The sequence below is a fragment of the Hemitrygon akajei genome, chromosome 9 (assembly GCF_048418815.1).
Source record: "Hemitrygon akajei chromosome 9, sHemAka1.3, whole genome shotgun sequence".
NCBI classification, from domain to species: domain Eukaryota; kingdom Metazoa; phylum Chordata; class Chondrichthyes; order Myliobatiformes; family Dasyatidae; genus Hemitrygon; species Hemitrygon akajei.
In genome coordinates, this window is record NC_133132.1 from 144,844,211 (window position 1) to 144,867,949 (window position 23,739).

Here is a 23,739-nt window from a genome sequence, read left to right on the forward strand (position 1 = left end):
AGGGACTTGGGAGTCCTTATGCAAAGCATCCTAAAGTTTAACTTTCAGGCAGAGTCGGTGATGAGGAAGGCAAATGCAATGTGAGCATTCATTTCAAGAGGTCTAGAATATAACAGCAGGGATGTGATGCTGAGGCTTTATAAGGCACTGGTGAGGTCTCACCTTGAGTATTGTGAACAGTTTTGGGCTCCTTATCTAAGAAAAGATGTACTGGCATTGGAGAGGGTTCAGAAGAGGTTCACAAAGATGATTCCGGGAATGAAAAGGTTATCTTATGAGGAACGTTTGATAGCTCTAGGTCTGTACTCACTGAAATTTAGAAGGATGAGAGGGGATCTCATTGAAACCTTTGCAATGTTGAAAGGCCTAGACAGAATGGACATGAAAAAGATGTTTCCCATGGTGGGAAAATCTAGAACAAGAGGGCACAGCTTTAAGATAGAGGGGCATCCATTTAAAACAGAGGTGCAGGGAATTTCTTTAGCTAAAGGGTGGTGAATTTATGGAATCTGTTCGCACAGGCAGATGAGGAGGCCAGATCGTTGGGTGTATTTAGTGTAGAGATAGATAGGTTCTTGATTGGCCACGACATCAAAAGTTACAGGGAGAAGGCCAGAGATTGGGGCTGAGGAGGGGAAAAAAAGGATCAGCCATGATTGAATGGCAGAGCAGACTCAATCAGCCAAATGGCCTAGTTCGGCTTCTACGTCTTATGATCTTATTATGGTTACAGGGTACTTGGAGGCACATGATAAAATAGGATTTTCCTCAAGGGAAAATCTTGCCTGACAAATCCTTTGGAATACTTTGAGGAAATTACAAGCAGGATAGACAAAGGAAAATCAGTGGACGTTGTGTACTTGGATTTTCAGAAGCCCTTTGACAAGCTGCCGCATAAGAGGCTTCTTAGTGTGGTGAACTACATATACCTGTCTGGACACGCCCCCGATGACTGCTTCTGTGGCTCCTCCCACAGACCCCTGTATAAAGGTGATGGAGATCTGAGCCCGGCCTCTCAGTCTCCAGGATGTAGTATGGTGGTCACTCACTGCTTGTTTCTTCTTCCAGTCAATAAAAGCCGATACCTCGCTTTTACGTCTCAGAGTGAGTTATTGATGGTGTATCACTTAGCAAGCTACGAGCCCACAGTATTACAGGAAAAATACTAGCTTAAATTGAGCATTGGCAGGAAGCAAAAAGTGGGAATACAGGGAGCCTTTTCTGATTGGCACAATGTCTGTATTGGGACTGCATCTTTTCACATTCTGGGTCAGTGATTTGGATGACAGAATTGATGGCATTGTGGCCAGATTTGCAGACGATACAAAGCTGGGTGGATGGGGCAGGTAGTGCAGAGGAAGCAGGGAAGCTGCAGAAGGACTTGAACAGAGTAGGAGGAACGGTAAAGAAGTGTTAGGTGATGTCTCAGTCTCATGAAATGCATGATAATACATCTTGGTCAAAGGAATAAAAGTGTAGGGTATTTTTAAAATGGGGATAAAATTCAATAATCTGAGGTGCAAAGGGACTTGGGAGACCTCGCACAGGATTTCCTAAAGGTTAACTTAAGGCTGAGTCGGTGGTGAGGCACACAAATTTTTTTTTAACAAAATATACTTTATTCAAAAATAAAATTATATACAATAACCATTCAAAGACTTTCAATTTTTTACAGTTGGGACCATTACTGTCTTTACATTTTCAAAGTTAAAAAGTTTTGCCACCCACGTAGCACTTTGTTCTTTCATATTTACATTCAGGGGTATACCCCCACCCCCCTACCCCTCAACTCCCATGGGAGAAGAACCCTAGACTGTGGTCCTTCCCCACTGGGCCCTTGCGGTGGCTGCACGAGTTTGAGTGCGTCCCTCAGCACGTCCTCCTGCAGCCGAGAATGTGCCAGTCGGCAGCATTCCCCCACGGACATCTCCGTGTGCTGGTAGACCATCAGGTTTCGGGCCGACCAAAGAGCGTCTTTGACCGAGTTGATGATCTGCCAGCAGCACCGGATGTTGGTCTCGGTGTGTGTCCCCAGGAACAGCCCATAGATCAGAGAGTCCTCTGTTACTCAGCTGCTGGGGATGAACCTCAACACTGCCCCTTCCATGCTCCTCCACACCTTCTCTGCGAACCCACAGTGTGCAAAAAGATGGGTCACTGACTCCTCCTCACTGCAGTCCTCCCGTGGGCAGAGGAGTGTGGAGGCGATGTCCCGGGCATACAGGAGGGATCGGACTGGGAGGGCCCCTCTCACTGCCAGCCAGGCGAGGTCTTGGTGCCTGATGGTGAGGTCTGGCGATGAGGCATTTTGCCAGATGAACTGGACAGTCTGCTCAGGGAACCACCCCACTGTGTCCATCTCGTCCTTCTCCTGCAGTGCCTGCAGGACCTTACGTGCTGACCACTGCCTGATGGCCCTGTGGTCAAAGGCGTTGACCTGAAAGAACCTCTCTACGATGGACAGGTATGGCGGCAACAACCAGCTGACAGGGGTGTTGCGCGGGGAAGGGGCCAGACCCATCCTTCGTAGCCAGGGTGACAGGTAGAACCTGGGCACGTAGTGGTACTTGGTGCCCACGTACCTGGGATCCACACACAACCTGATGCAGCCACACACGAAGCTGGCCATCAGGGTGAGGGCGACATTGGGGACGTTTTTGCCCCCGTTGTCCAGGGACTGGTGCATGGGCGTCCGTGTGACCCGCTCCATCTTGGATCCCCAGACGAATCTGAAGACGGCTCGGGTGATTTCCGAGCTGAAGGAGCGGGGGACTGGTCACACCTGCGCCAAGTACAGCAGCCCTGAGAGCACGTCACACCTGATGACCAGGTTCTTTCCCGCTATCGATAAGGAGCACCCTCCCCACAGCCCCAGTTTCTGTTTCACCTTGGCAGTCCACTCCTGCCAGTTCTTGTTGCACACCTCGGCCCCTCCGAACCAGGTCCCCAACACCTCCAAGTGATCAGCCCTGATGGTGAAGGGGACGCTGGATTGGTCATGCCAGTTGCCGAAGAGCATGGCTTCGTTCTTCGTGCGGTTGACCCTGGCCCCCGACGCCTGCTTGAACTGTTCGCAAATGCCGATCAGCCTGCGAACTGACCTCAGATCAAGGCAGAAGACGGTGACGTCGTCCATGTACAGGGAGGTTTTGACTTGTGTCCCTCCGCTGCCTGGCAGCGTCACGCCTCTTATGCCCCCATCCCTCCTGATGGCTTCGGCAAAGGGTTCTATGCAGCACACGAATGAGACAGGGGAGAGAGGGCAGCCCTGCCTGACTCCAGACCTGATGGGGAAGCTGTCTGTTTCCCACCCATTGACCTGGACTGCGCTACAGATGTCCGTGTAGAGCAGTTTGATCCAATTCCGGATTCCATCCCCAGATCCCATTTTGGAGAGTACATCCGCCATGTACGTGTGCGATATCCTGTCGAAGGCTTTCTCCTGCTCCAAGCTGACCAGGCAGGTGTCCACCCCCCTGTCCTGCACGTGGGCGACGGTGTCCCTCAGCAGCGCGAGGCTGTCTGAGATCTTCCTGCCCGGTACAGCACAGGTTTGGTCTGGGTGGATCACCTGCTCCAGTGCAGACTTGACCCTGTTGGCGATAGCCTTGGACAGGATCTTGTAGTCCACATTCAGGAGTGAGATGGGCCTCCGATTTCTAATGTCTTCCCTCTCCCCCTTCCGCTTGTAGATGAGGGTGATGATGCCCTTCCGCATGGATTCGGACATGCTGCCTGCCAGGAGCGTAGCGTTGTACACTTCCAGCAGGTCGGGGCCCATCCGGTTCCACAGAGCCGAATACAACTCGACCGGTAAGCCATCGCTTCCGGGAGTCCTACCCGACTCAAAGGAAGGGACGGAGCCAGTCAGCTCGTCCAGGGTCAGTGGCTGCTCCAGACTCTCCCGCTTGCCGTCGTCTAAGACCTGCGGGATAGACGACAGGAAGCTGCGGGAGGCTGTGGAGTCTGTGGCCTTTTCTCCGTACAGACCAGCATAGAAGGACCTGCAGATCCTCAGTATGTCTGTCTGCGAGGACGCGACCGAGCCGTCCTCTTCCTTAAGGTTGTGGATCACAGAGCTCCCCCTGTGCAGACAAATGCGACATTAGCATTCACTTTGTAAAAATTAGAATATGAAAGCAAGGACATACTGGTGAGGCTTTATAAAGCACTGGTGAGACCTCACTTGGTGTATTGTGAGCAATTCTGAGCCCTTTGTCTTAGGCTACGTCCACACTAGACCGGGTAATTTTGAAAACACCGGTTTCACGTAAAAACGATAGGCATCCACACTATGCGTTTTAAAAATATCTCTATCCACATTGAAATGGAGATTTCAGCGAATCTCCTCCTCCTGCGCATGCGCAGCACACATCTACCGAAACCAAGCGACGTGTTTGGTGTCGAATCTCGCCGTAAAAGTGCGCGTTACAGACTAGAAAAACTTAAAATGCCGGACAGCTGTTGACTTTCGTGCAGGAGAACTTAAAAGTAAAAAAAAACAAATACTGGAGCATATGGAGGCAACCGACAGGGAGTTCACGGACAGATTGACCTGGCCGATGACGAACATTGAAAAACTGACTAACTCTGTTGCATTAATAAAGCATCTTGTTAAATGTATAAAACATGTCTACATTAGTGTTATCTTGTATTTCCATACAATGTTACATTAGGCTGTTACACATCTATTGTCAGAGAAGTACTTGCATAAATAGGTAAACCACCTTCATACGAGCAAGGACAGAAAACAGGGCAAAGTGAGTATACTTATTTATTCAGTAAGTTATGGGTCAAAGTATTTGGTGAGTACATTTCTAACTCTTCTGGCTTCAGTCTCGTTGCTGTCTGTTCTGAAATTGTTAGGTTGCATTCAAGAAAACAATGAAATAGCACTCTGCCATCTGACAGCGTTTTCAGAAGTCTCTGGTTACCCCGTCCACACTGATCTGGCCAATCCGGCATTTTCAAAAATACCCACTTTGGAGAGCATTTCTGAAAAGCTCCGGTTTCAGGGGACAAAAACGCTGTTTTAGTGTGGATGGAGGGTAAAAAAAAAGAGAAAAAGCTTCAGTTACGGATTTATCCGATGTAGTGTAGACGTAGCCTTAGAAAGGAAGTGCTGATTTTGGAGAGGGTTCAAAGGAGAGTCACGAAAATGATTCCAGGATTGAAAGGCTTGTAATATGAGGAGTGTTTGACAGCTTTGGGCCTGTACTCACTAGAATTTAGAAGAATGAGGAGGGGATCTTATTGAAACCTATTGAATGTTGAAAGGCCTAAATAGAGTGGATTTGCAGTGGGTCCGATAGTGGGGGAGTCTTGGATCAGAGGGCACAACCGCAGAATAGAGGAACATACATTTAGAATGGAGTGAGGAGAAATTTCTTTAGCCAGGGCATGGTAAACTTGTTGAATTCATTGCCACAGGCAGCTGTGGATCCAAGTCACTGAGTGTATTTAAGGTGTAGGTTGATAGGTTCTTGATTGGTTGAGGTGAGAAAGATCACAGGAGAAGGCAGGAGAATTTGGTTGAGAAGGAAATAGATCAGCCATGATCAAACAGCGGAGCAGAGTCAATGGGGCCAAATGGCTTAATTCTGTTCCTATGTTCATTCCAACAATCAGGTCCTTTCAGATTAGGAAGAAAGAAACAAGTTTCTGATGTCCTTTCATGTCTCTTTGGGAACAACCAGTGATTCCTCCTGAGCAACCATGAATTCCTGCTCCTCCAGGTACCATCAAAGAAGTAATTTTTTAATATCACCTTTTAGGTGAAAGCCACATGTTATACCTGGGCCACTCATGAAAAATATGAAATGAACAGATACAATGGCTGTTCTGTTTTTTTTTAAAGCCCCTCTTCTGCTGCAGTCCTAAAACTGGTTTCAATTTGACCAAATGGTTGCCTAACATTCTACATTTGGACATTTCTCAAGCCCTCCTTCTGGTGCAGGATCCAGGTCCCAAGAAAAGGTTGCAACGTGGGCCAATTTCTGTACCTCAGATGTTTCCTCTTGTATGTGTTTTTTTAAAAAAAAATCAATGACATAATTGTACTTACGCCTCTGCCTCTAATTAAAACCACACATACACTTAATCGAGTTTTAACCTCAGTTTAGGTTTTCTTCCATCGTTGCTTTCCTTAGTTACTCCAGCAGAGGTCACACTTTCTCCCCAAAAGTAATACCTTGTCCTTTAATATTTATCCATTATTTCTTTATAATGCAAAGAAATAGATAAATCTTTAACCTGGTTTGTGCAAGAGTGTTTTTCATTTGGAGCAGCAGACACAGGGGAATGAGATTTTCAACCAGTTTTGTAGTTTTGTTTATTTTGATTTGAAATTATTTCCCATGAAACTAATTCTATTAGCAATGGATTCCTGCAATATTCTTGTGAGCAGCTTATTGTTTTATGGTGTATTTTACCCTAGATACACATAGGGACAGGTCTATGTGCCACTTGGTATAAACATATAGGATAACAAAATCAGAAAGCACCTGTGGAAAGAAACCAGAGGTCACAGGCACTTCAACGAGTCTGTCTTTGAATCCAAAAAGTCAACTCTGCTCCTCTTTCCATTGATACTACCTCCTTGTAACCATTCCCAATATTTTCTGTTTTTATTTCAAATTTCTAGCATCAGCAATATTTATTAAATCTTCAACAGTGCCCCGTGATCCTGCTCTGTCTCTCAGTTTGAAAATGTCCAGTTATTTCACAACTCCATTTACCAGTTTCAATCCACATCGCTCAAGATCTTTACATTATTGATTTCAGAAAGTGTTGAATGTTTCCACGAAACTTGATGTGAAAATATACTTCATAATTCAACCATAATGACCAGCGTTTTATTATAAGATCGCACTGTTGCAGTTGGATTCCCTTGCAGAAAAGTGACTCGGGTTCTTTTTGCTAATTCAAATAATCACATTTGGGACATTCTGCAAACTTCCAACACAGAAAAATACAGTTCAAAGTTATGCAACTTAGTCTAACAGTTAAGGCTTATAAGCCCAGGTATCGTTCTGATTAATTTCCAAGTAACCCACCAAGGAGAATATATTACAAAGTTTAAAGAAAATCATAATTAAAACTCAGGACCATGAGCAGAACTTGTAAAGTTGGTGATTTTATTTTTTTTATATAATTCTTTTGTAATGGTTGTTAGGGGAGGAAAAGATAAGTAAAAATTATTCAAAGTGCCACACTGATTTCATTAAGGTGATACATGGATAGATATGTTGTTAATTTTCTCCCCCTTTTACTTTTAGTTGAACTAGTAAAGAGCTTGCTTCAGTTGTGAGTAATTTCACTGGTCCAGCTGGCAGTTTATTCCGTAAATGATCAAAGATTACTAAAGAACAATTACAAAGAAGTTGCATTTTGTCATTACGTGGTTCTTATAGCCATTCAGCTCAATGACTCATGTTAGTGTTTATGTTCCACGCCAAGCATCTACTTGTTTTATATCCATTACGCCTTAATTAAATTGACATGCACTAACAAGGGAATAATCTGTGAATCCCATTCTATGTGTGGTGGAGCTACTCTGAACAAGTCACTCATATCTCGATTTACTGACTGGCAACATTGGCAAAAGCTGAATTTAATGCCAATTGAAATATCTTTTGTTTCCAATAGAAAGCCTTCTGACATATTCATTGAATTCCATCTTTGTAACTTAATACTGTTTATAAAACAAAATGCACTAGATCATGAGTTCCCAACCTTTTATCATGCTATGGACACCTAACATTAACCGAGACGTCAGCAGACCCCAGATTGGGAACCTCTGCTATAGACTGAAAATCCAAACAGAGTGCTTTAAATAAGGGTAAATATGCTTATGTTTATGTGGCTGTAGAAGGATTTTAAGCATCTGTTTGTTGACAAGCACACTTGCTCAATTTTCGGCATCTTTTGTAATTGAAATAGTTTACCTGAGTTCCAGAGGTACTGAATCCATACGTATATACTAGCAATGAGGAAAAGCCAGTGCAGTGGTATGAAGATAAAGCAGAACACGTCTGAGGTAAACGCTGCACATACAAAGAGTATGGAAATAGCCTATGAAAAAAAAGTAAACATTAATCCATTAGCCCTGAAAATAGACCAGTATTCTCACAGCATATCTTTATAAAAATAGCAGGAGCAGTATACTGGAACAGTAAAAGAGGAACATTATTTGATAAACTTCCAGGAAGTTTCCTTTCTCACAAACTATAGCAAATACAGTAGGAAATGGGCATTGCCTGTTGGAAGGTGAAGTGAGACTGGCACATAATAATTCCTGGTTGTCGTCACTTTGCCACAAGTGATCCATACTCCAGTGGGAGGGAGAGCTACCTGTCATCAGGGATCTGTATCAGTGACATTTAGGAGCACCAAATGCGCTGCTTCTTGCAAAAGTAAAGATAGCTCAGTCTGGACCTCTAACACTTACAGGTTCAAAATGGATCCCAACTTCAACCATGAGCTTCTTGTGGCTGTGGATAATCTGTATGTCATGAGCCCTGTGGCTTGCCGTAGAGCAGTGAGCTTCTAGTGCTCTTGAGAACCTATATTTACTAATCATTATCTTAACTAGAGCAGTTAAGCTCTTGTGCTTTCGATTTAATCTTGTCAAGGTAATTGTGACTTGCAAGGGTTCCCTGCATTCTATGACTATTTAAAGTGGTCTCTTGTGTCGTGCCCTAGCAGAGTCATTGTGTTGGACAGAACGATTTGTCCTGCAGTTTCGCTCAGTCACTTCTCCGAGGCTCTGTTGGTATTCTTATGTCTAGCTCCTTGTTTTCTTCTCTTCATGGCGATTCTGCCATTCCTCCAACCCGGGTTGAGTCATGACCCAGCCATCCACAGCTCCTGGGTTGAGATAGTGCCAGCGTGACAGAGAAAGCCTGCCGTTCCTCCACACTTGGGTCCAGTCATCAAGAGCACACCACGACAAGATGATGTATGTTCATTACAGTATTGATTTTGTATGCTATTGTATTCGTATTACACCTACTAGCATTGGATGGTCAATACTGAGTGATTTAATGCATTAAAACGGCACTGGTGTCTGATGAATAAAATATATTGATGTAATTAATGAGACTCCATCCTCTGTAGTTCATTCCTTAGGAAATGTGAGTGTTCATGACAAGGTTAATACCCATTGCCTGTGGGAGGTGAAAAATCACGATCGATGCGTTAAAGGTATTTCCTATCTCGTTTCTCAAAAGCAATGAGAGCAAGAACTTCCAGAATTCTGACAGCACCTATGATCATTGGCACATACTAGCAAAGAAGCCTTGGCAAGTTCTGCAGAGCAGCCGTAAATAGAACGTACTGTAGCCACTGGAAGCTGATAGTGGGAATGTGATAGGTGTCAATCAAGTGGTCTGTCGTGCTCTCGCTGCTTCTTGAGTGTCCTTGAAATGGCATTCTCGAAAGCAAGTAGAGAATGTTCTTCCACACATCTGGCTTGTGCCCTATAGATGGCTTTAATGAAAATCTGGACAATTTTCCGCTCCAATGGGGAGATTCCAGTGATGTTTCTGTCTGGAACAGCAATGCTGGAGGAATGAGTTGATTCTAGACAATGCTACACGGGAGGATTTAAATTTGTGGAATTGGTTACCACCAGCTGTGGAGGCCAGGTCATTGAGTGTATTTAAGGCAGAGATTGATAGATTCTTGATTGGACATGGCATCAAAGGATATGGGGAATGAGGTTGAGGAGGGGGGAAAAGAGGAACAGCCATGACTGAATGGTGGAGTAGACTCAATGGGCCAAATGGCCTAATTCTGCTGCCATGTCTTAAGGTCTAAGATTTGCAGGGGGTTGGGACTCTGAGCAGGAGAAAACCATGGTAGCTGGTATTCAGGATAACTAGATGCACAGTAAAGGCAAGGAAAAAAAATACATTTAATCTGCATTTATTTCAATGCACGTGGTTTAACAGTTAAGGTGAACAAACACGGATATGGATCGGCTCTAAGATATGAGATATTATAGCCATGTTGGAAACGTGGCTGAAGTAAGAGCAGGAGTGGCAGCTTAGAATTGTAGGATATGACAGGCATGACAGAAGTACAGATAAATGAGGAGGGGTGAAGTAACAGCACGACAGAGATGACAACCCTATTCCAGTGAAGCCTGAAGGGTAGAACTGAGAAACAAAAAGTGGACGGCCAATCCAGTTGTGCTGTGTGATCGACCCCACAATAGTCAGCGGGAATTTGAGGAGTAGGTGCGAAGAGAAATTACTCATAGTTATAAGAATAATAGGGTTGTATTAGTAGGAGATTGTAACTTGTTGGATGAGCCTGCTTGACAGGAAAGCAAGTAGGAACTTTTAACAGTGTGGTATCAAAGTCTAGAAGCAGCATACCCACGTTGGAGTGAAGGGTAAACCTGGCAAATTCCAGGGAACCTTGGTTGACAAAAGTAATTGAGGCTCTGGTCAAGAAGAAGAAGGAAATATACACTGGGTCTAGGAGGTCAGAGGCAAGTGACTTAGATCTGACAGGTAGGGTCAAGGAGAATCCCAGCCTGATGCACCATCAATAACTCACGCCGAGACTTAGGAAGTGAGATATCGGCTTTTATTGACTGAAGAACAACACTACATCCTGGGGAAAATGAGGGAGAGCAGCAGGCCACAGTCGCCTTTATACAGGGGTCTGTGGGAGGAGCCACATGGGTAGTCAGCAGGGTCTTGGGAGGAGCCACAGGAGCAGTCAGACAGGTATATCTAGTTCACCACATTCACCCCCCCTTTGTTTAAAAAAAATTCCCAAGCATATTTACAGGTTAAGTCGATCAGGTGGTCGAATCGTTCGCTGCGATCTACGTAGCTCTGGCTGCAATTGCACAGGAGCCGGAGGTGATGACGGCACAGGTGCCGGAGGTGGTGTGTGCTCCGAAGGCGGAGAGTGGGTTAATTCTGTCCCAACAGGAGGTGTCAGGGATCCCTCGCGTGTGAGCGAGGGCCCTGGAACAGACGCATACGGAGTCTGTGTGGGGCACGGTGCGCGCGGAGTCACTTCGGGTACAGGGTGCAAAGTTACCGTGGAGTGCTCGGGGTAGTGGTCTGCTGCTCCGGCGGGCGCCAGGTCGCGGACAGAGACCGTGTCCTCCCGCCCATCAGGCAAGACCACGTAGGCATACTGGGGATTAGCATGCAGGAGGTGAACCTTCTCGACCAGTGGTGAGTACTTATTACTCCTCGCATGTTTACGCAGCAGCACTGGCCCTGGGGACGTCAGCCAAACTGGCAGGGTGGTCCCAGTGACAGACTTCCTGGGAAAAGAGAATAAGCATTCGTGAGGGGTGGCATTAGTGGACGTACACAACAGGGAGCGGATAGAGTGGAGTGCCTCAGGGAGGACCTCCTGCCATCGGGAGACCGGCAACCCTTGTGACTTAAGGGCTAAAAGTATGGCCTTCCACACTGTGGCATTCTCCCTCTCCACCTGGCCATTCCCCCGGGGATTATAACTCGTGGTGCGACTAGTAGCTATGCCCCTAGCAAGCAGGAACCGGCGCAACTCGTCACTCATAAAGGAGGACCCTCTATCACTGTGGACATAGCAGGGATATCCGAACAGTGTGAAGAGCTGGCGCAGGACTTTGATGACCGACGTGGTAGTAGTGTCGGGGCAGGGAACGGCAAAGGGGAATCGCGAGTACTCGTCAATAATACTGAGAAAGTAGACATTGCGGTCGGTGGAGGGAAGGGGGCCCTTAAAGTCAATACTCAGTCGCTCAAAAGGGCGGGTGGCCTTGACAAGCTGCGCAGTGTCAGGACGGTAGAAGTGCGGTTTGCACTCAGCGCAGATCTGGCAGTCCCTGGTCATCGTCCTGATGTCCTCCAGGGAGTACGGCAGGTTCCGGGCTTTAATGAAGTGATAAAACCGGGTGACCCCCGGGTGGCAAAGTTGGGCATGAAGGGCATACAGCTGGTCGAGCTGGGCACTAGCACACGGTCCCCGGGATAGGGCATCAGACGGTTCATTGAGCCTGCCAGGCCGGTACAGGATATCGTAAGTATAGGTGGAGAGTTCCATTCTCCATCGCAAAATTTTATCATTTTTGATTTTGCCCCGCTGTTGGCTGCTGAACATGAACGCAACCGAGCGCTGGTCGGTCAGCAAGGTGAACCTTCTGCCGGCGAGATAGTGCCTCCAGTGCCGAATAGCTTCCACTATGGCTTGGGCTTCTTTCTCCACCGTGGAGTGCCGAAGTTCAGAGCCTTGAAGGGTACGAGAAAAAAACGCCACTGGCCTGCCTTCCTGATTGAGGGTAGCAGCCAGCGCGACGTCAGAGGCGTCACTCTCTACTTGGAAGGGAATGGTCTCGTCTACCGCATGCATCGTTGCTTTGGCAATGTCCCCTTTAATGCAGCTGAAGGCCGCGCGGGCCTCGGCAGAGAGGGGAAAGGTGGTAGACTTGACCAGGGGGCGGGCCTTGTCTGCGTAATGGGGAACCCATTGGGCGTAATAGGAAAAAAAACCCAGGCACCGCCGGAGGGCCTTGAGAGTAGTGGGAAGAGGGAGTTCTAACAGGGGGCGCATACGGTCGGGGTCAGGGCCAATGACCCCGTTCTCCACGACATACCCAAGGATAGCGAGTCGTGTGGTTCTGAACACACACTTGTCCTTGTTATAAGTGAGGTTCAAAGCATTGGCCACCTGGAAAAAACGTTGGAGGTTGGCATCATGGTCCGACCAGTCGCGACCACAGATGGTGATGTTATCTAGATAGGGAAATGTGGCCGTCAGTTTGTACTGGTCCACCATCCGGTCCATCTCCCTCTGGAAAACGGAGACCCCATTTGTGACACCAAATGGGACGCGCAGAAAGTGATAGAGCCTGCCACCCGCCTCGAAGGCGGTGTAGGGGCGGTCCTCTGGGCGGATGGGGAGCTGGTGATAAGCGGATTTCAGATCAATTGTCGAGTACACCTTGTACTGAGCTATCTGGTTGACCATATCCGCGATGTGGGGTAGGGGGTACGCGTCAAGCTGCGTGAATCTATTGATGGTCTGGCTGTAGTCCACAACCATCCTATTTTTCTGCCCAGTCCGAACAACGACCACCTGGGACCGCCATGGGCTTGTGTTTGGCTCAATGATCCCCTCCCTGAGCAGCCGCTGCACCTCTGAATGAATAAAGGCCCTGTCCCCCGCACTGTACCTCCTACTTTTAGTTGCCACAGGTTTACAGTCGGGGGTCAGGTTGGTGAACAGCGATGGGGGAGGGATCTTGAGGGTGGAGAGGTTGCAAATAGTGTCAGCAGCACAGCTATCGGCATGGTGCTGGGCGGGATGTGGGGTTCGGGGTGTATGTGCGTGTGGTAACGGAGTATATGGCGAAGTCCCACCAAACTGAGGATTCCTGACAGTGAGTGGTGGGTGGGGCCCGTCATATGCCATAGTCACACTTTCGAGATGGCTCTGGAAGTCCAGCCCCAATAGCACAGGTGCGCACAGCCGAGGCATGACCAGGAACGCAAAGTTCCGATATTCTGTGCCCTGCACCACCAATGTCGCTACACAACCCACCCAGATGTCTGTGGAATGCGACCCTGAAGCCAAGGTGATCTTCTGACGTACCGGCCGTGTCACGAGTCCGCAGCGTTTCACTGTGGCCGGGTCAATAAAACTCTCAGTGCTGCCCGTGTCAAACAGGCAGCTAGTCCTGTGCCCCTCCACCAGGATGTCCATCATCGACCTTGCGAGCTGGTGCGGAGCGCTTTGATCGAGGGTCACGGAAGCCAGCGTTGAATGGGGCGTGTCGGGGGCGGGGCCTGGTGACGCCGGCAAAGTTGGCCGCTCACATCCGGGCATGCAAGATGGCGAGGCGGGGGCGGGGCCTGGTGACGCCGGCAAAGATGGTTGTCCACATCCGGTCATGCAAAATGGCGGCCCCCAGGTCTCAGACGCAGCGCTGCTCGACCCCGGGCGCGGTTTAGATTTACAGACCTTGGCGAAATGGCCCTTCTTCCCGCAGCTGGAACACGTCGCTTCGCGTGCCGGGCAGCTGTCCCTGGCATGTTTCCGAAGCCCACAAAAGTAACAGAGTTTCATACCTGGCGAATTCGTGGGGTTTGAGATACCGCGACTGGCAGCGGCGTTGGCGAATTCGCTCGGAACCGGGGAATCGCTCGGCTGGACTTCTTCGGCGTACAGTTGCGCAGCCTCTATCGAACTGGCCGTCTCTATCGCAGAGCGTAAGGTAAGATCAGCTTTTTCCAGCAGCCGCTGGCGGATACACACTGACCGAACCCCAGTCACAAAAGCGTCTCGGACCAAGAGTTCCTTATGCTGTTCCGCTGTGAGCGCTTGGCAGTCACAGGCCCGCGCGAGTGTCTGTAACTCGCGAAGAAATTCAGCAGTCGACTCCGTAGGCCGCTGTTTTCGCGTTGCCAAGCGGTGCCGTGCATAAACTGGATTTACTGGCCGCAGGTACTGTCTTCGGAGGGCGGCAAGCGCCTCCTCGTAGGTGGATATGTCCCTGATGAACGAATAAACTTTTGGGGCGACCCTCGAGAAGAGAAGTTTGTGCCGAACAGCCGAGTCGGTGGCACGAACCTCCTCTAAGTACGATTGGAAGCACACCAGCCAGTGTTCAAAGGCAAGAGCTGCTCCAGGGTCTTGGGGGTCCAAGTCTAGGCGTTCTGGGCGTAAAGCGGTTTCCATGTTGTAACTTTCAGTCAATAAAATTGATGCACCATCAATAACTCACGCCGAGACTTAGGAAGTGAGATATCGGCTTTTATTGACTGAAGAACAACACTACATCCTGGGGAAAATGAGGGAGAGCAGCAGGCCACAGTCGCCTTTATACAGGGGTCTGTGGGAGGAGCCACAGGGGTAGTCAGCAGGGTCTTGGGAGCCACAGGAGCAGTCAGACAGGTATATCTAGTTCACCACACAGCCATTACCAATGCCCTTTCCCAACTACATCGACACCATAGCCAAGAATGCTTATTAGGGTCTCTACTTCCTTAAGAGACTAAAGAAATTTGCCTTAATTATAAAAGCTCAGTTAATTAGTTTGCTGATGGCAATGTGAGGAGGAAGGAAGTGAAGCTATAAGGAGATATAAATGAACTACTATACGATGCAAGAGCAGAGAGCTCCTGTTACAATTGTGTACACATTAATTAAACCATAATTAAAGGAATGTGCACACTTCTGATAATGATTCAGAATTTGGAACATTGATTGAAAGGAATAGCTTTATGAGTTTGAATACATAGAAATGCTTTTAATTGACTAATCGCTGGGATAAATTTTCAATTTTTAGCACAATTCCACAAATGTAAAGAAGTTGAAGGCTAGACCATGGTGGGTGTATTTTAGTTGTGTTTGAATTGAGTGGACAAGTTGATATGAATTTACACCTTTACATGCCTGCTTTGGGCCAATACCATGACAAAACTTGTGAAAGTTCAAATAAAATGAGAGCAAGGAGGTCTTATGGATGGTGAAGTTAAATTTGAGTATCTCAGATTTCAAGTTCAAGATTCAAGAACATTTATTATCAAAGAAAGTACAAATTATATAACCTTGAGGTTTGCTTGCTCGCAGATAGACACAAAGCAAGAAACCAGAAAGAACCTAATTACAGAAAAAAAGAATAAAAAGAAAAGTGAAAGACCAGCACTCGATGTGCAAGAGAAAGAAAAAAAATCCAAATCATGCAAACAATTGAACCTAAACTGAGTCCTCAGATCCAAACCCCAGAGCAGCCCAGAGTAGGCCCAAAGCCTCACTGATCAATTCATCATATTATCGGGCATGGAGCACAGCTGCCAGGGCAGTCTTCAAAGCCTCAGTGCCATGGAGATGACTATCATGGCGAATGAACAAAATCAGCTCTCTTGTACCACCAACACCCTGGCTTTTCAGTCTATCTGAGCTGTCGTTTAAACTGACCAAACAATAGAACAGTGAAAGGCTCCGGTACCCTGGAGAGACGAGAGAACATTGTGGAGAGCGAACAAAATCGACACTCGCCTCTGGTCTGGGCCAGCATTTAAATTGCTTAAACAGCGTATCATACCTCGTACCAGGACCCAGGCACTGCTGCAGTGAAAGGATCCGGGCCTAGACTATGTTGCCCAGCAACTTGGTCTGGGCCCAGATTTTGTCACCCACCCCAAAGCCACTCTCAAGCTCTTCAAATCTGCTTGGCACCCAGAGCGATTCAACCTCACACATGGGCCAGTTGTATGGGCATCAAATCTCCTCTGTCCAGGCCCCAGTTTTTCCTTTCAGCACCCAGAGGAACCAACCTTTCTCCCAGGCCAGTTGTACTGGAATCGGAACTCCATCTGCAATGATTCTGGAACATACCATCTCGGCTCATCTCGCAAACTCGCCTCGCCATCACTCACCCCTTACCTGTTTGCTGCAATAATTTTACACAATTTACCTCAGAAAAGGTATCTTTCGTGATACTTTCAGTCAGATTTCCTAGCTTTCGGACTACCAGAAAGCTGTTCCACACATTCAGTAGCGTGATCTTAACCAGAAGTTTGTAACATAACTTATTCTGAAACCATTTAAAATAATTACTTGAATTGCAAAAATATAAAGTTAAGAATCTCCATAGGTAAAAGAAAAGCAAGAAAAAAACCACCAGATCTGAAGAAAGATGTTGCAACTGAAGCATTATACCAAAAATAAATAACTGTTAGAACCACATGCTTGTCTTTGTAGATGATTTACCAATAAATATAATTTACTAAGAAATGTAAATTTGATTTTCCATACTAGATAATGTAACTATTAGCAATTGTTTATTTACTAGGATCACAGGAACACACCAAATAACTATACGTAGAATCAGATTCAAGAGCGATAGCTAAATTTTGAATTATTTTACCAGTGGCAAATACAATGCCACATATAGGACCCCAAGCAGAGAAATTGTATTTATTTTGAATCTTTATTCAAAATATAAAGGGCTAAATATAGGTAAATTATACTTACAAGACCCTGATATCGAGAGGAATCATACACCCCTTTGACAAATAGCCAACCTGGCCATAAATATTCAAACCGGAGCTCAAGGATGAAATCTGCCAACAGGATCAGTGTCCAGATCAGAAGGAATTTCAGAGAGGTGACTACACTATAAAATCACAAGAGAATAAATTAGTCATAAGATTCAATTTCAACCCTGACAGTAATGCACCATTTACAACCACACATTGAACGATAATTAAAAGGATTAGTTTGCAATTTCATATTGAGTTCTCGGCATAACTGGCCCAAAGCTTACTTGGAAAGATCTGACATGTTTTTAGAACCTACCTCCATCTTTCCAGTTTGCTACTCCACGACCACAAGGAGAAGGCATGTGATGCACCATCAATAACTCACGCCGAGACTTAGGAAGTGAGATATCGGCTTTTATTGACTGAAGAACAACACTACATCCTGGGGAAAATGAGGGAGAGCAGCAGGCCACAGTCGCCTTTATACAGGGGTCTGTGGGAGGAGCCACAGGGGTAGTCAGCAGGGTCTTGGGAGGAGCCACAGGAGCAGTCAGCAGGGTCTTGGGAGGAGCCACAGGAGCAGTCAGACAGGTATATCTAGTTCACCACAGCATGATTCTTTACAGCAACAGAAACGAGGAAGAATCCTGTCACCTCGTTACGTTTATTCTTAATCCTAACTCCAGTTTATCATTTTACCACACATTCTGAAAAGGTAAATTTGACACTTTACACCAACAGAGGTGGAATCGAATAAAGTATCCCCACTTTACAAGTGACCGCTAAAAAGGAAACAGCCCATGATAGGATAATTGGACATGGCTCTCATTGTTTTCTGCTAGACCTCAATTTTATATGTTCCTTGTACCACCTTGTACTTTGTCCTCCCACCCCCACCCCCAGCTTCTTGCTTTAACCTCTCATCCTTTTCCCCAGTCCTGATGAAGAGTCTCAGCCCACAACGTCGACTGTTTACTCTTTTCGGTAGATGCTGCCTGGCCTGCTGAGTTCCCCCAGCATTTTATGTGTGCTGCTTATTATTATGATCCTTTAAATGCAAGGTTGTTCATTAATCCTTTTGTCATTACACTAAAACTATTTTTAAAAGATCATGCTCAGCATTTTTCTTCATCACATGTTTCACTGTCAGTTTTGGTATAATTTGAAACTTGCACAATTAGAAGTTTAAACTGTGTTTAGGCCCCAAGTGTATCATGGGATTCCAGCTCAGTGGCCTCAATAGGAAGAGTCAGCATGGTTTTGTGCGTGGGAGGTCATGTCAGATGACTCTTTGAGGTTATCAAGGATAAATGAAGATGGGGCAAGTGATGTTGTCCATATGGACCTATGACAGGCTGATCTGGAAGATTAGAGTACATGGGATTCAAGGGTTGCTATGAGGTAGATTCAGGATTCAGATTTGGCTGAATGATAGGACAGTCTGTCTGTCTGTCTGTCTGAAGCAAAGGGTGCTGGTTGAAGGTCATGTCTCTAACTGGAAGCTCATGAATAATGGGGTATCAATGTTGGACCTCTATTATTCATTAGCAATGCAAATAATTTGAATGTGAACGTAAATGCCACAATTAGCAAGTTTTCTGATGATACTTACTATTTTTATGGTTAGGAGTTACAAAATATAATTGAAACAAAACAAAGAGAGCCCAAGAAATACATGTAAAGTTCACTTTACTTTTAGCGAGGTGCACTCTTACGACATGGTGGCATCATGACATATGCCATAATTTTACATATAACCAGTAACTAATAATTTCAACAAACAAGATTGCTTAATCAAACAGTATATTTACAAGGTAATACACACAAAATGCTGGAGGAACCCAGCAGGCCAGGCAGCATCTATGGAAAAGAGTAAACAATCGACATTTCTGGCCAAGACCCTTCAATCCTGATGAAAGGTCTCGACCTGAATCGTCAACTGTTTGCTCTTTTCCATAGATGCTGCCTGGCCTGCTGAGTTCCTACAGAATTTTGTGTGAATCACTCTGATTTCCAGCATCTGCAGATTTTCTCATTTGTGAATACAGCTACTATATACGGGCATCAACAGCACCACAGCAAATTTTAAATTGTCCCATTCAGGCCTAAAGATTTAATCGCTGTGGAGGATTTCTTACTCTTGTGAGATAACATTTTTCACTCTCTGTTTGGTATATGAGACTTGTGGCTGTGAAACAATCTCAGGCTTTGGGGCCTCCTCTGTGGTGGCTGTAGGAGTTGATTGAGGGACTGCAGGAAGTGGTTCCAAAAGCTCTGGACACCTTTTATCCGGGCGTGTTGGCATCCTGAACAGTGCGTGGCAAGCTGCTCAATCAACTGATCTATCCCAGTGTGGTGACCCACTTCCTGGCACACTTGAACCGGCTCACAATTAGCCAGCGTGCAGGCACAAAGGCCAGGTCCGCAACAAAGGGAGAAAAGCCTGGGGGCGTTTGTCAGTACGTGTCTCTTGGAGCATCCGCGCCCGGGAAGGGCGGGATGAGGGAGGCTTTAAAGCAAGGCTGTGAAGTTCGAATAAAATTAACTTTGACTGCAGTTTACCGACTCCGTGTCGTTATTTTAGCGCTGCGTGTAGCACACCGCTACACCAGGTCACCAGACAAAGCTTCAAGTCAATGCTTTCACTTTGACCATGCCTAGATGACCAGTATGTAGCTATTTCAAAACTTAAGTTCTCAGCATGGACGATACAATAGCTCTTAATCCCCACACAAGGCAACCCTCATCAAGACCAAGTTCATTCTGGCACTGGTAAAAATAGGGGATCTGGAGTTTCTGCTGCACATTCCAGCCATTTTGAGGGGCCATGCAGATCTGAGATAGTGCGGGGTCCTTTCTGGTTTTCCTTTCAGTCATCTCTGCTGTAACAGGGAGACTCAATTGCATTAAGGAGGCTTGCAGGATTTGCAAGAGGAGTGTCCTCTTTTGTGAATTTTTCAGGGATTCCCTTTTCCAAGAGTAAACGGGACAGTCCATCAGCATTTCCATGATTAGTCGTCCTCTTGAATTTGATCTTATAATTGTGTCCTCCAAGAAACAGAGCCCATCGCTGAATTTATGCTGCTGCTGTTAGTGGAATACCCTTCTGTGGATTGAAAATGGCCACTAGTGGCTGACGATCAGTAAAGAGAGTAAACTGTCTCCCAGATAAGTACAGGCTGAAACGTTTTACACCCCAAACCAGACGCAAGTCCTCTCTTCGACTCATTGTGTACTTTTTCTCGGCAGTGGTAAGGGAACATGATGCAAAGGCTATTAGTGTTCGTCCCCATCAATCAGAGCATGTGACATGACTGCTCCTATACCATAGGGCGAGGCATCAGGCAAGCTTCACTGGACCATGTGAGTCATTGTGTGTGAATACAGTGTCTGTCGTCAACATTTCCTTTGCCTTTTGGAAAGCTTTGGGCAGTCTTGCAGCACCTGGTCCACAGTTCTGTGCCAGAGTGCAGGTGCAGATGCTACTCCAAAGATAAGCCTATTGTAGAGATGAGTGTTGTGGGCGTCAGTGGTGAGAAACACATTGGGCCCTTCTTCCATTGCCGTCTGTAGGTAGGCCTCAGCTAAATCCACTTTGCTGAAGTGTTTTCCTCCAGAAAGGTTGGCAAAGATATCCTCTATCCTGGGCAGAGGGTATTGATCTACTTCGATATTGGGCTGATGGTAACATTAAAATCACCACAAATCCTGACAGACACATTCCCCCTGACTTCTGGGACCTCTGACATGGTCCATGGGTTCCACTCAACCTTGGAAATAATTCTTCCAGCCTCCATATGATCAGCTCACCGGCTAATTTATCATGGATGGTACAAGGAACTGGACTGGGCTTTGTAAAACTTGGGTGTGGCATTTTCATTTAGCACTGTTTTATCCTTTATGTTTGAGTTTTGGAATGACATCTCTGACTGAACACTGCTGTGACATCATCCAGTATCTTTCCTAATTCACTTTCAGTTGATAAGTTCTCAGTTGGATTTCTGCAGGATTCAGCTGAGTATAAGACCATAAGATAAAGGAGCTGAATTAGGCCATTCCTCCATGATCCATATCCTTCTCGGCTCCAGTGTCCTGCCTTCTCTCATAACCATTCATGCCCTGACTAATCAAGAATCTATCAACCTCTGCCTTAAATATATCCAATGTTTTGGCCTCCACAGTTGCCTGTGACAATGAATACCACAGATTCACCACTATCTAGTTAAAGAAATTCCTCCTCATCTCCGTTCTAAATGGACATCCCTCGATTCTGAGGCTGTGCTCTCTGGTCCTCCCCCACCATAGGCATTTGCCTTCTTCACCACCAACTCAACTTGCAAATTAACCTTTAGGGAATCCTGCACAAGGGCTCACATCTCTTTGGACCTCACATTTTTGAATTTTCCCTCCATTTAGTGAAGTGTCTACACTTTCCTTTCTTCTACCAAAGTGCACGACACTGACACCGTCTTCCATCTGCCACTTCTTTGCCCATTCTCCTCATCTGTCTAAGTCCTCTGCTGCTCTGCTTCCTCAATACTGCCTGCCCATCCACCCATCTTTGTATTGTCTGCAAACTTGACTACAGTCATTAATTCTGTCATTTGAATCATTAACATATAAAGTAAAAAGCAGTCCCAATACGAAACCCCTGTGGAACACCACTAGTTACTGGCAGCCAGCCACTCCATGCCTCCTGCCAATCAGCCAATGCTCTGTCCATGCTGGTAACTTTTCTGTAATGCCAAGGGTCTTATCTTGTTAAACAGCCTTGCGTATCAAAGGCCTTCTGAAAATCCAAGTACACAATATCCACCGATTCTTCTTCTTCTATCCTGCTTGTTAATTCCTTCAAGGAATTCCAACAGATTTGTCAGGCAATATTCTCCCTTAAGGAAACCATGCTGACTTTGGTCTATTTCATCATGTGCCTTGAAGTACCCCAACCGCCAAGGTCAGACTAACTGGCCTATAATTTTCTTTCTTCTGCCTCTCTCCCTTCTTGAAGAGTGGAGTGACATTTGCCATTTTCAGTTCCTCCAGAACCATGTCAGAATCTAGTGATTCTTGAAAGATCATTACTAATGCCTCCACAATCAATTTAGCCACCTCTTTCAGAATTCTGCCATTAATAGGGAGAAGGTGCTTGGGACATTGAAAGGTCTGAAGGTAGGTAATTCACAGGAGCCAGATGATCTACACTCCAGAGTTCTGAACGAGGTGGCTGAAGACCATCTGGTTCATGCGATTTATCTGTTTTCAGGCCTTTCAATTTCCTAAGCACCTTCTCCACAGTAATGGCAATTTCATTCACTTCTGTCCCTTGATACTCTCGAACTTCCAGTATTCCACAGTGAAGGCTAATGCAAAATATTAATTCAGTTCATCCACCATTTCCTTGTTCCCCATTACTACCTCTTCAGCAATCCAATATCTACTCTGGAATCTTTTACTCTCTATATACGTAAAGAAACTTTTGGTATCTCTTTAATATTATTGGCTAGCTTACCTTCATATTCCATCTTTATAACTTTCTTAGTTGCTTTCTGTTGCTTTTTAAAAGCTTCCCAAACCTCTACCCACTATTTTTTACTCTATTATCTGCCTGCTCTTTGGCTTTTATGTTGGGTATGACTTCCCTTGTCAACCTGACTGTGTCATCCTGCCTTTAGAATACTTCTTCTTTGGGATGTATCTATCCTGTGCCTTCTGAATTGCTTCCAGAAATTCTACCCATTGCTGCTCTGCTGTCATTCCTGCTTGTGTCCCCTTCCAATCAATTTTGGCCAGCTCCTCTCTCATGCCTCTGTGATTCTCTTTACTCTGCTGTAGTACTGCTACATCTGACTTTAGTTTCTCCCTCTCAGATTGGAGGGTGAATTCTATCATATGACCACCTCTCCTAAGGGTTCCTTTACCTTAAGATCTCTAATCAATTCCAGTTCATTGCCCAACATCCAGTACAGAATAGCCGATTCCCTCATGAGCTCAACATGAGCTGCTTTAAAAACCCATCCTGCAGGGTTCCTGCACAAACCTGATTTTCCCAATATTGAAATCCTCCATGACTATCATAACATTGCCCTCTTGTCATGCATTTTCTATCTCCCATTGTAATTTGTAGATTGCACCCACACCTTCTAATCCTATGTCACCGCTTTCTGAGGACTTGATTTCATTTTTTTTAACCAACACAGCCACCTCACCCCTTCTGCCTACCTGCCTGTCCTTCTGATACAACGTGTAAACTTGGATACCAAGCTCCCAGCTATAATCTTCTTTCACCCACAATTCAGTGATACTTGCCAATGTCATACCTGCCAATCTCTATCTCTGCTACAACTTCATCTACTGTATTCCATATTCTGTCTGCATTCAAATATAACTCCTTCAGTCCTATATTCGTGAACCTTTTCAATTTCGTAGCCCCTTGTACATTGCAGATCATAATGTTGACTCCAATTTTTCCCTTTCAGGAGCCTGCCCTTCCGTCTAGTCTCACTGCACATAGTTATATACCAAATGCCCCATTCTCAGCTCTATCACTCTGGTACCCACCCCCCGCAAAATTAGTTTAAACCCTCCCTAGCAGCTCTAGCAAACCTGCCCACTAGGATATTGAATCCTCTTGGGTTTGGGTATAACCCATCCCTTTTGTAAGATCCCAATGATCCAGAAACCTGAACCCCTGCCCACTGCATAGTTCCTCATCCATGCATTTGTGTGCCAAATGCTC

General features: G+C 46.0%; 1 protein-coding gene across 1 annotated transcript in view; it reads right to left on the minus strand.

Moving 5' to 3' along the window:
* The window catches only part of LOC140733616 (macoilin-like), a 113,853-nt gene that overhangs the window by 53,345 nt on the left and 36,769 nt on the right, over positions 1-23,739 (minus strand). The window contains exons 3-4 of the mRNA XM_073057193.1: positions 16,996-17,137; positions 7,947-8,073 (exon numbers count right to left, since the gene is read on the minus strand). Of these exons, the coding sequence (XP_072913294.1) occupies positions 7,947-8,073; positions 16,996-17,137 (269 nt within the window). The remainder of the gene's footprint in view (positions 1-7,946; positions 8,074-16,995; positions 17,138-23,739) is intronic.